General features: G+C 39.0%; 2 protein-coding genes across 3 annotated transcripts in view; both read right to left on the reverse strand.

Moving 5' to 3' along the window:
* Positions 1-22,902, reverse strand: part of LOC145979468 (A disintegrin and metalloproteinase with thrombospondin motifs adt-1-like) — a 183,514-nt gene that overhangs the window by 97,506 nt on the left and 63,106 nt on the right. The window contains exon 2 of one of the 2 annotated variants that reach the window (XM_083112382.1): positions 921-993. In XM_083112382.1, coding sequence (XP_082968508.1) covers positions 921-993 — 73 coding nt within the window. Of the gene's footprint in view, positions 1-920; positions 995-22,902 lie in introns of both variants that reach the window. The other variant, XM_083112383.1, reaches the window with a different exon arrangement.
* Positions 19,336-21,681, reverse strand: LOC145979744 (ATP-dependent RNA helicase vasa-like). Its single transcript, XM_083112729.1, has one exon. The coding sequence runs from the start codon at positions 21,547-21,549 to the stop codon at positions 19,753-19,755; it is 1,797 nt and encodes a 598-aa protein (XP_082968855.1). The 5' UTR covers positions 21,550-21,681; the 3' UTR covers positions 19,336-19,752.

Genomic DNA, 22,902 nt, shown 5'->3' on the forward strand with positions numbered 1-22,902 from the left:
TGCTGTGCGCACGGTGTTTACAATTGAAAAGCTAAAATATTCTTCCATGCGTGTACAGTAAACGTTGTAAAGTATGGATTCAATCAGCGCCATTCTTCTCTACCTAAAACCATTTAATACGAAGCGATATTCCTCTCGGTTGAATAGTTATCGTCGTTTAAAAGTGTGAAGTGATACATTGTTTACATCTCACGCGGCCGCCATTATAACTGCACTCGTGACCTAGAGTTCGCCTCTGATTGGTTACGCTTCGAAAAATGATTCGGACCGATCCTATCCTTGAGAAATGTCATGAAATATGCCATGGCATCTGAAATTCCATAACATTTCTTACTTTACACGGTAGCTTTTTGGTCATGGCATAAATATTGATTTAAAATGCTAAGGAAAATGCTTTCTTCTAAAGCAGGCCCTTACGTATGTGACATTTTACACACAACATTTAAGGTTCTAGACATGAGATGAATTGATTTCATAGAATAATAAAGAACGTTGTGGTGTATCCTAACAAATGTGGGAAATGAGTATGGTGGCATAGGTTAAATGCATGAAAAGCATTATCAAAAGTGGAAGAAAAGTTACTGAAATTATTAAAGTTTCATTAACACAAAAACATTTTCACAGTAGGTCCATACATTTTTTAAAAAATTTACTTTTATTAAACTATTCAAATATTTACACGGTAGTTTACCAGAAAAAGCCTTTCTATATATATATAAAAAAAGATATAGCCATACGCATGTACGATGCCAAAAAACATACAGTATTTTTTGCAAATATAAAAAATCGATTTAAATAAAAGAAAACATTTAAATTTTAAAAAATCACCGAAAATGATAACTTTAATAAAATTACGATTCTTATCCACCCTGGTTCTATTGCACTGAACCACCCTGTAGAAATTTCAAAAACTTGCTTACCTTTCCCTGAGTTTCCGAAATAGCTCTGCCACTCCGGAGGCGTCAGAAATCGGTGGAGATTTTCCGCATCCACCTGCAAAATAATAACAATAATAAATATCTTATCTAACAGCAATGAGTTACATGTTTGTGAACAGGGGTGCCAACGTATATGGGGCCAATGGGGTCTGAACCCATCCAATAATTTGTCGTTTTGTTATCATTATATATTTGTTATAGTTACACTGCATATTTGGTTATTGAAATTAGTAAATAATAGGTTTTGATATGTAAGGATGCATTGCTGGTATTAATTAATATCATCATGGCCGTAACTTGGGACCTTTGGGGGGGGGGGCAGAGTCAAACTTGGGGTTTAACTTTTTTTTGGGGGGTGAGGGCGAGAGTCGAACTTGGGGCTTAAATTGCGGGGGCGGGCAGAATCGAAAATATTTCTATTCAATAAAAATAGCTAACTGTTACATTTGTAAAATCATAAAAACTACTCATTACTTTTCTCCTCGGTTCCCAGGAGGTTTACCAAATGTACCATTAACTTCTATAAAAGAATTCATAAATTATAATACACCTGAAAACTTTTGGGGGGGGTGCCCCTTTGCCCCCGTCAAGTTACGCCTATGAATATCATGATACATGGAGGGGAGGATTTATGAGATTATTTTGAAGTTGTAACTCAAGTATTTGAGCCCAACCCAATGTTTTTCAAAAGCTGGCAGCCCTGTTTTTATGCGCACATAAGGTTTAATAACATTTCCGCTCACCAATCGCCTTTCGGCTATCAACAATGAGTAACCATATTTATTACTACTTTCCTTTCCTTAAATTGATCACACCATGTACGTACAATAGCTTACAAAGATAATAGGAATCAAATTATCTCAGTTTGCATTCCACTGTTCGAAATGATTTGCCAAAGTTGAAATATTAGTCGCCAATCTGAAAACCTAGTCGCCAAATTGCACTTGAAGAAAAATGCCAATATACGATAGACAAAAACATTTTTTCCCCTTTGGATAGATATTGAAAATTATAAAACAAAATTTAAATTAATACCTTGTGCAGTCTATTACAAACCACAAATAGCTAGTCAACCACTTTGTCAAAAAAGCTGTGTCAAACTTCCCTCTTTTGATGTTTATAAAAGTGAGCAGTACAAAGGCATTTCGTTGTTAAAAATATTGAGCATATTTGTTAAATATAAAATATTTTAATCCCTACTTAATCGTGTTCATTTAGTGCTTGGTATTTGCAATTTGCTGTACAAAAATAAACAGGATGTGAATGGGAGTTTGCAACAGCTTTTTGGAAGTTGCATTACTTCAGCAATTTTACATTTTTGGTACGTATTATTACACACTTTGCTCCGTATTTATGTACATATTTAGAAAGTTAAACTTACAAAGTCTAGGCTTTATTTCTGACAGCTGTCAAAACAACATACTTGTTGAGTAATTTGAAAACCACTGTCTGTCCAACGGATATGCTATGTAGTAGCTAGAATTGCTGAGCCTACTAGACAAAAAAAGATGACTTGGAAGCTTTACGTGGAGTAGGCACAAAATTTAACACAATTTTTCACTATATTTGTAATCAAATATACCATTATTTGTGTTACGAAAACTTTAGTTTCTTTTATACATTTTGCCAGTGCCATCTAGCGACTGCAGCCCACACAGCACACAAATGTCCAAGAGACATCCATTGGATATCCCTTGGATATTTGGGTCGGAAGTTCTGGATATCCAATATACATCCATTGGACGTCCCTTGGATATCCATTTGTCCGCATACATGATATCCAGAAATGGATATGTTTTGGACATTTCCGGATCACTTCCAAGATAAAGTATGAGAATACTATGACCATTTTCTAATATTCGAAACACATCCTATTTATGTTCATTATTGGATAACAAGTTCTGGATCAGTTCTAGACATGTATTAGATATCCAGAATTGGATGCGTTTTGGATATCCTGTTTTGAACAGGATCTAGATATGTTTTGGATATCCAGAATAGGATGTGTTTAGGATATCCCGTTTTGGACAAGATCGGGATATGATTTGGATATCCAGAATTGGATGTGTTTTGGATATCCAGTTTTGGAAGAGATTTGGCTACGTATTGGATATTCGGAATTGGACAATGTTTCTGACAGCCAGTTCTACACACTTTTAGACTGTGTATTAGATATCAAGAATTGGTCGAGTTTCAGATATCCAGTTCTGGATATCAGAAATGGATATCTAATGGACATCCAAAATATTCATGGATCTGATCTGGACATTGTGGATATCTAATGGATATCCCTGGGAGATTGGTGCTGTATGGGATAATGATATCAAAATAACAGTAATCTCTAGCTACATGATTTTGCAATATATGGTACATGTATTCATTAGGTTATGATTTTTTTGTTTAAAGTCCATTTTATGCACAGATAGGCTAATAGGAACTGGACCTACAGTTTTAAGTTGAATCCGAACAACTATGTGTCTCCCTGGGTATTGAACCCGAGACCACTATATTACAACGCGACCACGGTACCACTACACCATCGGGGAGACCGTTCATAGTGATATGGAGGAATAACTTCAATTAATTCTAGTCTAGACAAATCCAGAATCAGAAATAAGGTTTCGTGGAAACCCTGGTTTGTCGCCCCTGCCTGAGTGCGTCATCTTTATCACAATTGACCTACACTTGTTCTGAAGCATGCAGGCAGTAGGCTGGTAAATGTAGCAGTGACAATCTGCCTTGTTATGAAGAACAATCAAGCATGCCTTGATTCTACTTCTGCTTTCCCTCGCAACTGGACATCCTCGTTAACTGCTTCACTTTCCTTTTCTTTGTCTGGCGATGCACTCGCTGATACAAGTCCATTTACTGCGAGAGCTAAGGACAACTACAAGATTGTATTTGCTGTAGAACAGAGTTTTTCCGGCGACAATTGGCAAAGCGACAGATCTCTTTCCAGTCATTATGTGATTGCAACAAACATCTGTCCTTGAACAGAACACAACAACTGTCAAAGTGCAAGAACTTCCTGTCTTCATTTAAAACTTTTAACGGTATGAACATTTTATGAATACCTACAACTGTTTTTGGACATGGAAGAAAGGACTAGATGGACCAACTCTAATGCGAGAATTACCCGTTACAAATGTCTTAATAGCTTTCACTGGATTAGAAGTCCGAAACATCGTGAGAGACAGAGAAAGCATTTCTCTCATTCTCTATAACTGATTTAATCAATCATTAGCACCCGAAAAGATACTAGCACCCCTTATTTAAAATGGAACAACCTGCGTGGCAATTTCTGAAAGTGAAGGAGCTTTAGTTTTGTTTGGCTGTATTTTTTAAAAACATTTTTTTAAATATACGAACATGGACCTGCAAAAATGCTGTTACTACTATTATTACTACCACTACTTATTTGTATTATTATTGTAAGATTTCTTTAGATGAAGGGGAAAATTAGAGGAATATGGAACTTTTTCCCCTTGCAAAAGGAAATTTTATCCCCAGGTTACGGCAACACTGGAAGATTTCTGCCTTGAATAGCTAAAGAATGGAGAACGATAGAAGGAGACAGAGAAGAGATTGAGAGAGACAGAAAAAGAGAGAGAGGAGAAGGGGAATGACAGGTAGAGAGAATGAGACTAAAGAGAGAAGAATAATATTATTGCATGTAAAACACTGTTAATATTTTGGTCGTCGTCGCCTTGTAATCAAGGGGTCCAGGGTTCGATACCTGGTGGAAGCTCATAGTTGTTCGAACCCCACTTTAAACTGTAGGTCCAGTCCCGATTAGCCTTTCTGTGCATAAAGTGGACTTACAACAACAATTCAATATTTTGGTAGCACGGATAATTCCAAGTTGTATAGAGGGGTAAGCATCAAAGTTTGACGAAGTTTGTTTTGCGTTCACTTTAGTCTCAAATGGGAATCTTGACTTGATCTAGAGTTTAATAAAGTTATATTTGCACAACCTCCGCCCGGAATGCAAACCAGGATCCCTTGATTACATTTTTTTGTAAATAGTTTCAGTCATACATCACCACGATGGGTACGATTTACAGCCAGCGAAATCGAAGAAATTAAAAGCATGGCCATGAAAACAGGCGGCTGGGCAGAATTGCGCTGTTGCCACATATGCGAATAGCAAAGCGAGAGCGAGACCAAAGTCGCTGGTTCCCGCGTACTGTGTGGGCTGCGTTGCCTAGTTCGGGCGTCAGACCGACCTCTCTCAGAAGCACGTTTGTGTATCCCTAACCTTTCGAGCAAATAATGTCAGTTTGTATCACATGGATTACAAAGAGCAACTCTACAACAGATCCTTAATTATCTTAAACCTCAGAACACACGGGGTTGTGCTCCGACGTGGCAACAGCACCAACTTCTGCCAGCCGCCTAATTTCATGACCGTGCATTTAGTCACAACCTGTCCAGGTCCAGAAATGAGTTTCGCTGCAGGATTTAAATAGTTCCTGAGGAATTCCATATGGAGAGGAAAAAAAAAGAAGGAAGGAACAAACAAAGCATCTTGGGAGGAGAGCGTGACGAAGGAATGTTCTTTTAAACGGAAAGATCACAGCAAGATACCAACCATTGTTCACTTTCCTCCCAGTTGCCCTACATTTACGCACACATTAGGCTTTGCCGTAACAACAATGTTGTAATCTTCACCGCGGAACATGAATGAATCGCTGACAAAACAAACCAAGCACACGAAGAAAGTAAAGTCGAAAAAAAGAAGTCTTGCCGGAAGTGACCGAACGGAAACACCATTTTGTGAAAGTTTAATTGTAACATGACTGCTTAGTAGCTCCAAGTGAAATCTCAGTAACAAATTATGCCTTTATTGTGTTTTTATCGATGTAAGATGCAAGAGAACGAAACTACTAATAAGAAAGAAAGAATCTTTCGTTCTTTTGTTGTTTTTTGCTTTCCTGTTTCACCTATCTGGGACCTTTCACACCTTACAACAAGTGTGGACGATATCGGAAATTTGATATCGTGATATATCGTCAAGAAAATATCGCCACAGACGATACGATATTTTTCACGCATCGTGATATCTGCGATATATCGTCTCCATGATATCGCCAAATATCGTGACGATATATCGCCTGCACGATATATATCGCCAAAATATCGTGACAATATATCGTCTACACGATATATATCGCCAAAATATCGTGACGATATATCGTCTAGTTGATATCACCTGGACGATATTTTTTCAATATCGCGATATATCTTCTGGGCGATATATTGTCCAACACTAGTGTGTGTACTAACAGAGATAGGACAGAGATAGATACCTTCTGATCGGGGAAGGGGGCCAAAGCCTGAATGCAAGTTCAACAGGGGACAGAAAAATGATAATTCCATCTCATTGCTTTACAAACCCTGTATCCCCTGTAGCAGGGGCGCCGACTTGTTAAAATTATTGAGGGGGCTCTGATCACTGAAATAAATTAATGAATGATTCACTCTCTCCCTTCTTTAAGTTTTGGCTTCAGTGTTCGGAATCTCATAAAAGCTAGGGGTGTGCGAGATCCCGAAAAGTCGGGACCAGGATCGGGGGAAATAATTTCCCGTCGCGATCCCGACTTCGGGAAATGATTTCCTACTTTTCGTGATCCCGAGCAGTCGGGAAATACCGTCATTTTAAAATGTTGTTATTTATCGACGTTGTCTGCATTGTCAATTTCTGAAACTTATCGTAAATTGTTAGTTTTTAATCCAGAAATAACTTAAAGTGAAAATGACGTGTAGAATTCGAGATTTTCAGAGCTTCAGGAAATTTTGAACATTTCCCGTCCCGAAAATTTCCCGACTTAGTCGGGAAATTGAATTTTTTTCCCGTCCCGCACACCCCTAATAAAAGCCCATGAATTCCTCAAAAATATCAATTCTTTTATTCACAGTTCGAATGCAGAATATTAATTGTCCACGGATGGATATGTCACAAGTTTCGTCAACAATAATAGCAAAATATTCCCTACTTTTAATATCTGCTACCACGGAGCGCAAAATCAATGATCTCGTTCTGAATGTCATGTGAGAGCCATTTGTAGCCCGAACGTCCCATCCACTACCCTAGTTCATGCACATCGTCTTTAAAACTCTTTTTAGTAAAAATTTTAACAATACTCATAATTACATACTTAGTATATAGTAATAAGTCATGTGTTTTGCTGTCTCTGGTCATAGCCCCCCAAAGTTGATGGTTTAGCGATCTCAGCCCCCCAAAGTTGATGGTCTAGAAAATTTTAAATGTATATTTAAAGTTAAATTCATGTGGCACAATTCAGAGTAAACTTTACAAGAGAAGCAAAATAATACATTAGATCCTCTTAATCAAAATTATTTGGGGGGCTCTGCCCCCACATCGTTAATATTGGGGGGGGCTCGAGCCCCCCAAGTCCCATGGAGTCGGCGCCTATGCCCTGTAGGGTGGTTTCGGACCCCCAAAAATCATTTGCCTGTGCACATTTAGTGTAGTTTTAGGAGGTTCGTACCTCTGAAATGGAAATCCAACTCCTATTGTTCTCCAAGTTAAGCCGAATCTAAATAAAATTAAAGGCTCTTAAACTGAAACTTTCACTACATACATGCTTGCGAATTGAATGCTCAAGCATTTACAAATATTGGCTAACATGTTGAACATTGTTGGACCAACATTAGTATGAATTTTTGCAGTCTTGCGAACATATCTTACCCTACAATGTTAGTCTTCGTTCAGTTGGCACAAGAGTTTCCAACACATCCACTTTTGTCCCTGACACATTCAATTACATAAGAACAAATGCCTCTTCGTTGGTTGAAACTTTCATTAGCCTAAAAAAGCTTCATCTTGTAGGGTGGAAGCAACTGCCCCCATCCCCCGTCCCCGTGTGCACACCCATGACAGAGGAGGCAAGATGTTTGTAAAGTGGTTATTGTGCAAAAGCACGAGACCAATTATTGACAACCGGAACGACATCTACCGGCCAGAAGACGAAATGGAGGTATCACGGTTGCAGCTTGTGCGGAAGAGGGTGGGGGAGAACAAGAGGAAGAGAAAAGTCGCAAATGGAACATATATACTGGATGCATGATGTATTTTTGTAAGTTTTTAAAGGAAATAAATCAATTTTGATTGGTTAATTTTCGGATAGGCATTCCGGCCGTTTCTTTCATGTGCGAGGTGAGCAGATCTGAATCGCACCCAACATACCTTTGTTACCAAACAGCAGTGGCGTAGCGTTATAGTACGCCCGTACGCCCGGCGTTCCCAGATTTAAAATTTCAAAAATGCTAAAATGCTGTGATTATAAAGTAAAACGTCACTAATTTCAAATATGTTTGACCTTGATGGCATTATAATAGCTATTTTTCGCGATCCGCTTGCAACGCTCCACTCTCAACACTCGTTCTAGCATCTCTTTTCAATGCCTTTCCCGGCCGGACGCCGAGCAGGTTCGGCGTACAGGACTCCTATATTGCTTGCTGCCATTATGGGGGGAAAGCTTCCATTTCTACAGCACGCGCGTAAATAGGCTCTCTTACGCCGGCGTACGAGAGGTCTACCGTGATTGGTTCATGTAACCCTTCCTGCCTTCTGAAGCAGACGACAGCGGTAGAATTCCTACCCCGGTTCTTCGCTCTTCGCGCTCATGCAACTCGTGGTATGTGATGCTACAATACGCAATATTGACTGACGTAACTTTACCAATCTCAAATATACTGCTTCTTAATGGCCACTGCATTGTATGATTTATCGCACGAACAGCGATGTGCATTAGAAACTAAAAGATCAACACAGTTTTTGTCAAATAAGTTGGTGAAGTCCTCGTGGTAGAAATTCAGCCTGTGGCTGCTCTGCCACTCAACCCGCAAAACTATTAATTTTTTATTGTATTTTTTCGTTATTATCTAACTACTTAATATTGTGTCAATGGAAATGTTTAGCATTCATTTGAAAACTCTTAACATCGAATGGTCTCTGGACAAAATTATTTTAAAATGTTTATCAGCATTCTCAAGATGTAATAAACAGTGGTCTGAATTACTAATCGGCACTGTTACGTCAGTAGAGTGTACGATATTTGGATCATCCACTCTGCTTTGCACAGTGCGCCAAGACGACAGAGGTCCCTGGTTCGAATCCCAGCGTGTTCTTTGTCAGTGTCCCTTCATCAATATCATCACTCATATTCATATTCGCGATTAACCAAAAGTGCTAGAAAAGCGAAGTAAAATAAACCAAATCAATGAGTAGTTGGATCAACCACAACAATGACGTCTGCTGTTGTTCAAAGGCGCTTGTGATTCAGGTAGGTTTTCTAATGACTTGCGTCATGCAGAAAGGTATAAAACACCAGAGTTCAAAACATTTGTGGCATAGTGAGGCATTTAATTGTCTAGCTAAAACATGCATGGATGATGTTTTATTGAAAACCCAGCTGACTTCAGGCAAATAAACAATACCTGTGGCGACTAATACCATAAGTAAATTATTAAGCAAGAAAGAGCCGACCCTTCCTTTGGACTTGGCGTTCCCACCCGAAATGCCCATGCTACGCCACTGCCAAACAGTAGTCCAAATGATGCCCTAACAATGCTGAAGAGTTTTGAAGTTCGCAGAGGTTTGAGAATATCAGCTAAATTTTGAGCGCCCGCAACACAGGGAAAATCGATTATACCTTCCGCCATTTTCAAATGTGTAGACAGATTTCACTCAAGATCAATACCAGGAAATTGTTCGAGCTGCTGTAAAAATGTGAAATCTATACTCTGTCCCGGTTATCTCTGGAACAAGCGAACGAAACCAAGTCTCTGCCCAAGTAGTGACGCGAGAGGGCTCCACCAATGAACACGTGAGACGGAATGGGATTGTGTGGAGGGAGTAAAGCGACTAATGTTACCAGCATTCTCAGCAGCGTGTACTGCTTCGCTCTGCCCACTCGATAGCCGGGACAGAGTATAGTCCAGTTTTCGGCGTCATAAAACTGGTGACTTCCTCTCGCTGCTTCTCAGTCATGCACTATAGCTCTATATTTCAAATGTTTATTACCAAATTGTAGGGGAAGTGATGATGCTCTTGTGAAACGAACGATTTTCGTTGCATAAATTCCAAAAGTGTGGTCTAAATATATTGAACGGCATGCATTCGTGTTCTATACCACGATGAAACGAACATGACCCGCGGCTCAGATTCAACCATGAGGTTTTACCAATGGTAAACTTCCGACGGTTCCACCTCTTAAAATTCCTTCTTACTCTGACGTGCAATAAACACGAGTCCAAAGAGTTCGACAAAAAAAAACGTGAGCGAAGCGAGATACATGAACAGTTGAAAATTGCATCGGAAGCGTAACCTGGCAACATTTCATGGTCCAGAAAATGGAAAGAGTGGGCCAAAATAGCAGTGTTGGAACACTGCAATGATTCCGTGATAACATTTTTTATGCGCCAAGGTTAAGAGTTGTGCAGTGCGGAACACAGGCCTTTGTCGTTTGCCCTTTGAATTCGTGACACGCCTTACGCGGCATATTACGCCCAAAGACCTCAACTCAAAAGATGTTTCATGATAACCTAGATAGGAAAGGATATGCTACACACAACCACGACATCTACGTAACATGCAATAAACTGGAAATGAAGTTCATGAGTTACGTCAACGACATTGATGGGTACAGGGCGCCGCTATCAGATGGATAAGGGTGGGATTTAGCCCTCCGTGCAATAATCTCAAACCCCCCCCCCCCAATGCCTGATAGGTAGATCAGAACAGAAGTTTTCAGTATAATTACAGTTGCGCAAGATGAAGAGAGAGAAAAGAGACAAGGATAGATAAAGAAATATCTTACAAAAGAAGATGCACGAAAAAGAAGGATAAAGATCCAAAGTAAGAAAGAACCCTGAGAAGAGGTCATGTCCACCCTCGATCTGTCCAGACAAAATTCTCTAGCGTCCCCACTGGAGGGTATGAAATCCATATGAGTGAAAGTATAAGGCAAATAGTAAATAATACGGTGGATACCATCTGCTATCTTCGTTAAAAAAAAATATTTGGCTGCGTGCCGATATCTTACACCCTGGATTTCGCAAACATTTAAAATATTTTTGTCAAATAAATAAGTTTCTTTTAACAAAGGGTGTTTCTAAATAGCGCGGAACGTATTTTATTACCTCTACGGCTACGAAACTTACGTTAATTTTATATTGAAGTTCCTTACGTACAGTGGGATCCATGAGTATTACCGTGCAAATTGTCCATGATTATTTTCATTAATTTTTCTCTTACATCTTGTGTGTTTTTAAGGGATGGATTTTTATGTATGCTGGTGCAGAAGTTGTCAACAGCTTGTTTTGAGTTTTCTTTAAATTCTTGAAGCTCTTATTGGGTCAAATAAAGTGCACGAACATGGTGATGGACAATTTGCACGATACTACTCATGGATCCCACTGTACGTAGCGTCTATACGGCTTTTCGGGGCTTCCATAATGGATTCATGTCACAGGCTCACGTCTACACATTTTCTTTCTCTTCTTATGATTGACTTGTGCAACTGGATAATTTGCGATATGTTATTTGTATTACGTATTGGCGGGTTGGAGATTTCAGACATTGGAATTTGTGTGACAACGTTATCTTGTGGAACATTGTGGACATGTCTCTTCGCAACTGCTGGCCAGAAAAGGGGAGGGTTGTATTTTGTGAATGACTTGTGGGATGGGATAATTTCCAACTTCTCATTTGTACGATGGTACGGAAAGGGGAGGGTAGTATTCTGTAGAAAAGGACAACAAAGACTTCTGACATACGACTTACTTCTCTTTTGGACTTTCAAATTAACTTCGACCCACAATTCAGCCTGCATTTGGGATAAAGAGGTAAGTTACCTTTTGAGGTTTAATTTTAGCCTTATTTCGTCTTATTTCTTTGGTACCTAAATGCGTCAGTGCGAAAAATAGGACTTAATGGGGGCAGGTGGCTCCGATCATTTTCTAACATACATCCAAAAGGGACTCTATATAGAAAGGCGGGGCCGCGATAGAGGTAGAAGGCGGTAAGTTAATTACCCCAGGGGCGGTGCCCGCAATCGGTGGGAAATTTGAACACGGCAACCTCCTCGCATCTTCAAACGGCTACATCTCAACTTCAAACGGCTGTACAGTTTTAAATACTTATTTCCGCGCTCCAGAATTGTATTCTTCACAATTAGCAGCACATAATCTTCATAAAATAAAAATCACCTGCGAAATCGAGGGTGTAAGGTTTCGACACGGACCCAAATATTTTCTGGATGCGCCACATTGGTCCAATTAAATACAAGTCATATAATTTAGCCACAGGAACTTAATTTGCTGTGTGATCTATTTGTCAATTTATTTGTGCGATCAAAAATTGAAATATAAGCTCTGGAGCAAAATCAGTTTCGTATGTACAGTTCATTGCAAAGAAAATACCAAGCTGAATGTTCAATGCCAATGTGATGGAAGTTCCATTTTGTTGTACAGTGGGATCCATGAGTATTACCGTGGAAATTGTCGATCACCATGTTCGTGCACCTTATTTGACCCAATAAGACCTTCAAGATTAAAATAAAACTCAAAACAAGCTGTTGACAACTTCTGCACCAGCATACATAATCATCCATCGATTAAAAAAACATAGGATGTAAGAGAAAAATTAATGAAAATCGACATTGACAATTTGCACGGTAATACTCATGGATTCCACTGTACACAATTTAAAGTTCGAAGAACTGAAGCAGAGAACAATGCCAGTACAGTCGGAATCACATGTCTACGTAGCTAAAGGTAATATATAAAACAGGTAATCTATCGCCTGTACTGTCATACGGGGTGTGGAGCTACAGCCTCAGATATTCTCAATCTCCATGTACCAGGTATCCAAAAAAGTTCATGCCGTATTTTGCAGTGAGAAATAAAGACACTGTAATTTCTGGCAAATGTATTTTATTCAGAAAAATAAGCTCCTTCAGCTTCAATTACATTATCCCAACGAGATACAAGCTTATAAATCCCGCATTTGTAAAAGTTCTGGTCCCTAGGAGCAAAACAATTGTCCTATGACCTGCGTGACATCATCTCGGTTTAGGAACTGTTGCTCACGCAAATGGTTATCCATGGCCAAAAACAAGTGAAAGTCTGATGGGGCAATGTCCGGGTAATAAGGACGAAGAGGTAAAATTTCCCAACCAAGTGTGTTGATTACCTCCTTGGTCGCTTTCTCCGTATGAGGTCTAGCGTTGTCTTGAAGAAGGATTACTCCTTTCCTGTTGACTAGTGCTGGCTGCTTCGGACGCAGTGCATCTGCAACCCTTTGCAACTGGGACGAGTACACCTCCGATGTGATAGTTTTGCCATGCTCTAGGAATTCAAAGTGCACAACACCAGCGCTGGTCCACCAAACACAGAGCAGTACCTTCTGTTCATGAATGTTTTCTTTGGGGGTCAATGCAACACAACCAGGGGACGACCAATGATGTTTTCTTTTGCGGTTACTGTATAACACCCATTTCTCGTCACATGTCAATATCTGGTCCAGGAATGGGGCTTTCTTGTGGCGTGACAGCAATGATGCGCAAATGGTGAGCCTCTGCCGTTTGTTTTCCTCGGACAAACCGTGATGAACCCACTTACTGAGCTTCCAAGTCTTCCCAAGGTTGTGCAGATGCAATCGAATGGTTTCCTCCGACACTCCAAACCCTCGTGCATGTTCTTTGCACGTTTGCTGTGGATCACGCTCGATGGGCTCCTTCAGCAGGGCTTCGTCGATAGTGGCGGGGCGTCCAGCTCGAGGCTTGTCCTGGAGGTTCTCATCGCCCGATGCAAATCGACTGAACCACTTTCGCGCTGTGCGCTCACTCACTGATGCCTCTCCAAACGCGGAGCATATCTTTCGATCAGCGGCTGCAGCATTGCTGCCAAATTTGAACTCATACAGTAAACACGGCCGTAAAACGTCCTTTGACACTGACATGTTCCCTTCAGGATTGTAGTTTCTACAGACCTGCTGTCTATGCGACCGACACGCCTCCCAACTCTGCACTGACTGACGGTTACCGGGAATGTAAACTTCTGATGTCATCAAGACAGGATTGCCGACACATGCCGTTTGACTTTCACTTTTCGTTCCAGTGGCACGAACTTTTTTGGATACCTGGTATTACCCTCACGCCGCCTCTTCGCTGTGCGCTTCCCAATCCCCAGGTAGAGTGGCATGCATGAGTATTTCTAAGCAAACTGTCCATCATTACGTTCACCTTTCACATTATTTTATATAATTAGAGATTCATCAATTGAAACAAAATGCCGGCGAAGCAATTGACAACCTCTGCATACGCATCAGTATAATTACATTCTTTAAAATGCAGGAGGAAAATGAATGAAAATAGTGGTGGACAATTTACATTCCCTTGTAACATCCATTCACTGAGCAGTTTACGTTTAACCCTGGTAAGCTCGCAATGACAGTTCTGGCATGAAGAATCCCAGCATCAAGCGGGAAATAGCCGTCTTTGGCGATTGGAATATTAGTTAGTGTTAAGTATAAAAAAAAATAAAAAAATACCTGCTATCTGAACTAGAATTCACAATCGGGGACAGGTACGCCTAACAGCTTCAGTTTTCCATCCATCGAAGTTTATGTCCATTCTACAGAAAGTTGAGGGACAATGTGATCGTAACATCCGTTTATTTGTTACAGGATCAAGCAATTGTTGAAAGCGTAACCTTTCTTCATTATGCTCCATTCTTCCGTTGCAGAAGTTTATGAATATCTCAGGGTCTCCTCTGGCTTGACAGGAACAGAAACGTTTGTCCTTGTGACTGTGGAGTGACAGTTACCGACAAGAAAATGGCCTCCACGTCCACAATGAATCCCAGCACGTGCCACTATCAAGGCAAATCTTCACCGCCAAAACCAACCGAGGGCGGATATTTAAAAGAAGAGGAACTGGAAAACTCGATGTTCTTTACAGTACATAAATTCATTCACTTGAAGTCTCTACCAGATGTCAGGTCACTGCATGAGAATAATCATGGTGGTGGACAATTTGCTTCGTAATACTTAAGCACCCCGCTCTATGAAATGAACGAAAATAATAGGTCATGATATTGCTATTGCTGTGCAGCGTTGGACTGATTGTAATGCAAACAGGCCATAGTTAAACGGAGGTTAGTTATGCTTTCGGAGATTTCATTAGAAGTTGTGATCTAAGAATACGTTACAGTACAGTGAGATGCATAAATAATACCAGGCAAATTGTCCATGACCATTTTCATTATTTTTTTTCTCTTGCTTTTATTTACTTTAAAGGAATGAACTTGCATTTATTGTGGTGCAGAAATTGTCAAGAGCTTCAATGGTGTTTTCAATTCTTGAACTTTCTTTGTCTATAAAAAATGAATACATTTTGAAAGACTAGGAAATACGAGTATTAACGAAGAATTTTAGTCTAATGTATTTTTTCAACAGGACACAACAGATAAAGTTAATTCGGTCCGCCATCTATCTATACAGGTGGGCCATATATGATGACCGAATAACCCCTATGCGTGGTATAGTTGAAGTCCTCATTCGAACGCTAATATTATATCTTTGACACAGCTCGAGAAGAAGCCGATCGGACGCGTATCTAATTCCGAGCCAGCACCTGTTTTTTCTGAGAAGCGCTGTCGTCACTTTTACATGCGTTAGACATCCAGCACGAACTGAGACGACGGTACACTCTCAAGGTCTCTACATTATGTACATACATAGCGGGTGGCCAGAATTAAAGTTACCCAACTCAAGAGCCCTCTGTAGCCTGTTTGAGGCATCGTAGAACTCTGAAATTTGGTGAACCTACTATGCAGACCATGGGAAAGAGGATGGCGATAAAAAGGTTCAATTTTCCGCCACCAGGTTGAAATGTGGCGCTGTACTTCCATGATGGGTTGTAATAATGACGCAAACTGCTCCAATTGGTTATGGATTTGCCTTTATCTTGCAATAAACGAGAGATTATTTTCTCGCAACTTCCAGCCACTAACAAATGTCTGTCTACAGCCCAAAAAATGACTGCAAAGAGTAATGGACAATTTGCCTTATAATATACTTATGCATCCCACTGTACCTAGTCCTCATTGGTAACTGAAGAGTTACTTCAAACTTACTTCAGACTTAGTTCAAACTGTTGTTTGAAAACTAAACACTACCACAAGGGATTTCTTGGCAATTAAGAAATCTGGGAGTGTAAACCTCAAGCACAAAGTAAGAAACATCTTTGTTTCGATGCTACGAAAGCTCGAAAAATATAATTTTAGTCTGGATGTATGCAACCATGATGATCAGGTTTACAGTTGTCACGAATGGATTAATTTCGCAATTACGACAAACACAAACTATGGCCTATCTGTAAATAATTGCACATATAACATGGTACAGTAATTTTGGATTTGAAATGATAGTTTACCCAAACCTCGAAGCTGTCTCGTTTTGACCAAGTTTCCTGTAACTAGTTGTAATACAATCTCAGAAAAAAGAATGTAACATTTATACTATATTGGACTTTTCTATGCAAATAACGTCTAAAAAATCAATGAACTTTTATACTTTATAAAACTTCTGTAAAAGAAAAGGAACGTCATTTCATATTAATTACATTTTATATATTTTTTTGCATGCGTCTTGAATAAAAATAATATGCAATATTGAAGACTTTACGTTTGCCGTTATTTTTTATGTCCAATCAAAATTGAACATTTGTAGATTAAAAATTTGTATGCATCAGTCTTCGAGCACATTTCAATAAACACAGCCTACATACAGGGTGAGCCAAAAGTCCCATTACCCCGTAGGTATTATCTCACCATGTTACGAGACTGGTTTGTCCCTCAACTGCAAGCCGAAGGACTTATCGATCGCGTCTGGTTTCAGCAAGATGGAGCACCAGCCCATTATTCGATTGCCGTGCGACAATATCTTAATGAAGTGTTTCGTAGCCGATGGATTGGACGTGGTTCGCCACAGTTACCAGCACCTCTGAACTGGCCTCCTAGAAGTCCCGATCTTTCATCGTGTGATAATGTATTGTGGGGTTATATCAAACAGCAAGTTGGCGGCACGCGTTACCACACAACTAACGGACTGAAAGAAGCCGTTCGGCATGCATTTGCCAGGACCACTCGCACAATGCTGCGTAGAATATCACACCGTACCTGGAGGCGCATAATTCTGTTATAAAATGATGATGTCCACACAGACATTCAGGACTAAATTGTTGTCTGTAACCTCCTCAGCTAACATGTCTCGTCTCTTATCATACTCTATTTACTTCAGATCCATAACTTTCCCTCGTCGCAAAATACATAGGGGGTAATGAGATTTTTGGCTCACCCTGTCCATGTGACAATTTTATATTCAAAACCTTGGTCCAGATTATAAATTATTTATTTATTATTTATTTATAAACGCTTTGTTTTAAAGGCCGTGCAAAGCCTTTTCTTCCACTCAACCATACACATAAAATTATTCAAAACAATTCGAAGGATGCAAGAGAAAAATGACTGAAAAGAAAAATGAACAATTTTTTCCATAATTCTTATGCATCCCACTGTACCTAGCCCTTCATGGCAATGGATGAATATGTTGTTTGAAAACAAAACTCAGCCACTGAAGATTTGTGCTATTAAGAAATCAGGGAGAGAAAACTTGTGGCACAATGGATAAAGCAAACCAACGTAGTGATTGAAATGTTACTTGAACCAAATTAAACTTACCGAACCGAACCCAGATTAAACGAACTATTACATAATCAGGTCCAAACTGTACCAAACCTAATCCAACACAGCGTAACGTTACTTAACCAATCTTCACCTAGCTTAATCTAGCCTAAATAAATCTATCCTGGTCTACAACTAACCTAACCTAACTGAAATCTATTGCATTATATTTCTTTCGCTCTTTATAACATACTAAAAATGCAACTATATATTATCATCATCCTCATTATAGTGATTATGAAATTCTCTCAAGTAACATCCTCAGAAAAATGCATTCTCTTCAATTGTATATATTCATGGTTCGAATCTCGGAGATGGCATACATATTTTTGCTAATATGTTCAAATTATTTGCACGTTATACAGTCGTTAGTATTAACGATAGAAATACAAAATTAGCGTCAAATACAAAGAGTAAAAAAATATATATTGTTCGCTGCAGCCTGCTATATTTCTATCAGCCTAAATGCATCTTGTATTTTTTCCACATTTTACCTTTCAGTTGTCTAATTGTCAATACAAATAAGGTTGACCTAACCAAGGGAGATTACATACGGGCGAAATTAAGATTGTAAACGTTAACATATTTTCAGATTTCAATTAATAAACTGCAATCAAACTGAAGTTGATATGTCTTCGGACATATAAAGTATGCAATGATTTGTCGTGCAAACAGATAAATAGCCTTACGAAATTGCTATCAACTATATATTGCTTCAATGCCAAAAAGCAAAACGAGATAGTAAGGGTTAGTATTATACTTTTCATTTCAGGTGGAAACGTTTGCCAGCCTTGTGAAATATTTTTTAACTATTTAGTACAAGCTCACATGTTTTTTATTTTAGTGAATGAATGTTGCATTTGCTAACAAACAAATATGTTTCTTCTTGTATAATATTACAGAAGAAAGCTAGGAATTGCAACATTGCACTATTAAGCACATTGTTAATCTAAAAAATATATGTGAAACTTACATTTTATTAAAAATAAACTGAAATAAGGCTGAGAGAATGATTTTCTCCTAAAGTATTATTTTGTGAATTTAACATATTGTACATTCACGTCCATTTCTAAAATATTGAGGCTTATGTATATGTAATGTCTACTAGGATAGAGCTAGACCTTGATCGATTTATATTTATTTATTATTTTATCTCAAGAAATATATGGAAATTACGGACGTTCATATTCCAGTACGGAAGTTAACTCAATTCCTTATAATATTTTATATTCCCCTTGTACATTTTTTATACTGATAGGTTAATTTGGAGATGCTCTCACCTTACACTCAAAATAATAATTCCTTGCTTCTGTGGGGAAATATTCAAAATAAACTTAAAAAAACAGTGATTAGACGATTATTCATTCCACTCTGATAATTAAATATTCATATTATGTCACTGTAAACATGCATGCACACATAATCTACATGTAATTATTAAATCTATCTGAAGTTTGTGTTTCAATATACTTACAATACACACCTAATATCCATACACAAAAGTAACATTGAAAACGCAACAGGCATTAACTCTTGTGTTTATTGGAATGTGTAGCAATGCAATAATGAATCTAAGATATTGTCAATTAATTCAAAAATTCAATTTAACAAATTTCTTCTGAAATTACACTATTTATTTTGCAACGTTATGAGCCTAAGAATACAGCTGAATATGTTTACGGAAAACAGTCTAACAAATGTCACACACATTGAAGAAATACATTATGTTCAACATTTTTGAAGAAACACAACTTGCAAGTTACTAAATAACGTACATATTAAACAAGCTCATCTATTTTTTACAAAATAGGGATAGCTTTTTTATTTTTTTACAGAACGTGTAATATATCATTAACTTCAGAAAAACTTGAAATAACGAAAAGTTTGCATTGCAAAACATTTTGATTCAGAAACAAAAATGTTCTCAGTCAATAACAAAAATCGCCGCTGACATAACCTTTTTACTGCCTCACTTATCTCGCAGTACAAATTGCGCTGATGTGTCGTTTGATGGGAAAGCACATCCTTATACTTGACAGAGCTACCATTCTTCCTGCTCTTCCTGCACCGTGGACTGGCCAAACCTTCTCATATCTATTCCTCCATAACTCGACGAAGTCGATGCAGAGTATCCACTTTCGGACGCCTCCTTCTGTAACCAATCTGGAACTTCTTGTGATGCTTGTGTCAGAATCCTAACCAGTTCTTTGCTTAGTGGCTTGTCTACATCAGGATCGTAAAAACTTGTAGCTTTGCCACGATTCCCAAGCCTTCCGGTTCTGCCGATGCGATGGACATATTCGTCGATAGCGCTTGGCAAGTCGTAGTTAACAACATGAGCCACATCCTTAATATCAAGACCACGAGCAGCGACTGCCGTTGCTACCAGTACGGGCATCCGCCCACTCTTGAAGTCATCCAGCGCTTCTTCGCGCTCTCTCTGCAGTCGATCACCGTGGATGCTGGTTGTTGGATAGTCATTCTGAGACAAGAACGCAGCTATGAAATCTGCTGTGCGTTTCATTTCGACAAACACTAAGGTCTTATCTTTGCTGTCTGCCCTAATGAGTTCCGTAAGTTTTGGTCTCTTCTCAAACTTGGGAACCAGGTGGAACGTCTGTTCCACGTCAGCGCAGGCCCCTCCGACGATGCCGACGGCAAGGAAAATGTAGTCGTTCAGAAACTGCCCAGCAAGGCGCTGAATTTCTTCTGGGAAAGTGGCTGAGAACATCAAAGTTTTACGTTCCCCTGTGGCTACCATTGTAGGATGATTCAATGCCTTTTCCAATTCTGATAGGAACCCCAGATCCAGCATTCGATCCGCTTCATCCAGAATGAAATATCTGATTGAATTAAAGGCCACTCTTCCCTTTTCGACCATATCCATCAGCCTTCCTGGAGTGGCTACCAACATGTGGCATCCTTTCATAATTTGGTTGATTTGATGAAAAAAGGCAGTACCTCCGTAGGCAAGGCACACACGTACGGCTGATCCAAAAGCAAATTTCCTTGCTTCGTTGAATGTTTGAATAGTCAGCTCTCTTGTTGGGGAAATGATCACAGCTTGCGGCTGGCTTGTTTGTCCTGTTGAGACTAAATCAGTGGGGTTCTGAATCAAATCGTGGATAACAGGCAACAAGAAAGCAGCCGTCTTTCCAGACCCAGTCTGAGCACATGCCATGAGGTCCCGACCAGCCATCACAATTGAAATAGCATGCTTTTGTACAGGAGTGGGCTTCCTGTAATGCGACTTGGAAATATTTTCAATCAACAATGGCCTCAATCCCAACTCTTCAAAACTGTGAACCGGGCGAGGAATATTTTCACCAGTAACTTTGACTCTTATGTTGTCGTATTTGTCAAAGTTGATTCCACTACTTATTCCTCCCTCGAATATAACATGCTCATCTTCTGAGGGCTCTGGGGGTATGTACCGTTCTCGGGGTTTCTCTGGTTCTTCCCCGGTTCCACTGTTGTCATCTGATTTCCTTTCAGAGAATCTCTCTTTATTAAAACTGTCACCATTTCCTCTTTCTCCTCCTCGATTACCTCCTGGTGTTCCAAATCTTCCTCTAGGTTCTCTGGCAACATATGGTTCATCATCATGGTCAGAATTCCAAGAGTCCTCTTGAACGCAACTGATTTTGCTTTTCTTGCTGATGGAATCGAACTGTCCTGAACTAATACCACGGCTTTCTCCTGAATCCCAATTTTCAGAATCAAACGAAGAGGTTCGCAAGGAACCAAAAGTGTTCTTCGGTTCACATGGAGTAAAACCTCGTCCTCTCCCGAAAGATGTCCCGAAGTCTATCTCATCATCTCGCCTAAATCCGGACATTTTGCTGAACGTAAACGTTGAACTTTGCACAACACAGTTATTAATTTACTAAAAGCTATAGTAAATTAAATAAAATCACTAATTACGCAGTATTAGCAATCACTATTATCACAGACGCTGGTAACAGAAGTATGTTTGTTTGAAACAAATGACAAGTGAATTTTGTATGCCCATAGAGAAAATTAACTAGACTATCGAGTCTGTGATCGAATAAAAATGACAAAGGTTTCTCGGGTTTGTTTTCACATTCTTTGCTTTCTTGCAAGATTCTGAGTCATTGTAATCAAAGTGTATTTAATGTAATCTATTTACACACAGTTTATATATACCGGACAAATCAACAAAATGAGTATAAAGAAAGTATTATGACACAATCTTGTCAGAGTTTATTTTTGTTAACAGATAAACAACATAGGGAGAGGAAACTTGCCATAAAATTCTGGGTGAAGGTGTTTGCACTTTAAATTTTATTTGCTAAAGGAATGATATTAGTCTTCACCGAACAAAATTATCAAATGGAAACTGATTGTAATTCGCGCTTCACACACACATAATTTGAGTTGAGCCGTTTTGGTAATTCTGCCTGAAACTAAAATTATTTTCAATTTGTTGTGGGATTTAAAATATTGTATGCTTATATTTACAGTGATTGTATGGAACTTTATGTTACCTCCAGCTAAGAATCAGAATTCATTTGTTTTGCAAAACTGACATGGCATCACAGATATAAAAGTTAAAGCGGAGAAGAAATAGGTTTGACTAATAGATAGGAAATGTGTCTTTGCTCAGCATTGGCGCAATAGGCCCTGTTGCCCCTTGAAGTCCTAGGATCCTGAATCATTATCTACTATAATTTACATGGTGAATTCGAAGCGAACTCATAGTTGAGTGGACGTACATTATATACATGGATCTATACACAAGTCTAAAAACGCTAATTAATAATAAATTCAACATGCATAAACAGAAAATAAAATAAAATGTATAATAATATTCACATGCACAGCACAGGATAACTTGCTTCAGAGTAGTGTATTCTCAATGTTCGTATGTGAACATAATTTAAGCGTCTGTAGTGGGATCCATGAGTATTACCGTGCAAATTGTCCATCACCATGTTCGTGTACTTTATTTGACCCAATAGGAGCTTCAAGAATTAAAAGAAAACTCAAATCAAGCTGTTGACAAGTTCTGCACGCTCATACAGAAAAATCCATCGCTTAAAACACATCGGATGTAAGAGAAAAATTAATGAAAATAGTCATGGATAATTTGCACGGTAATACTCAAGGATCCCACGTACCTGTAGCATACCTAGGATTTTATAATGGTGGCAGATGAACTTGAAGTCGA

Source organism: Lepisma saccharinum, chromosome 26, assembly GCF_977018435.1.
Source record: "Lepisma saccharinum chromosome 26, izLepSacc3.1, whole genome shotgun sequence".
Taxonomy (NCBI): domain Eukaryota; kingdom Metazoa; phylum Arthropoda; class Insecta; order Zygentoma; family Lepismatidae; genus Lepisma; species Lepisma saccharinum.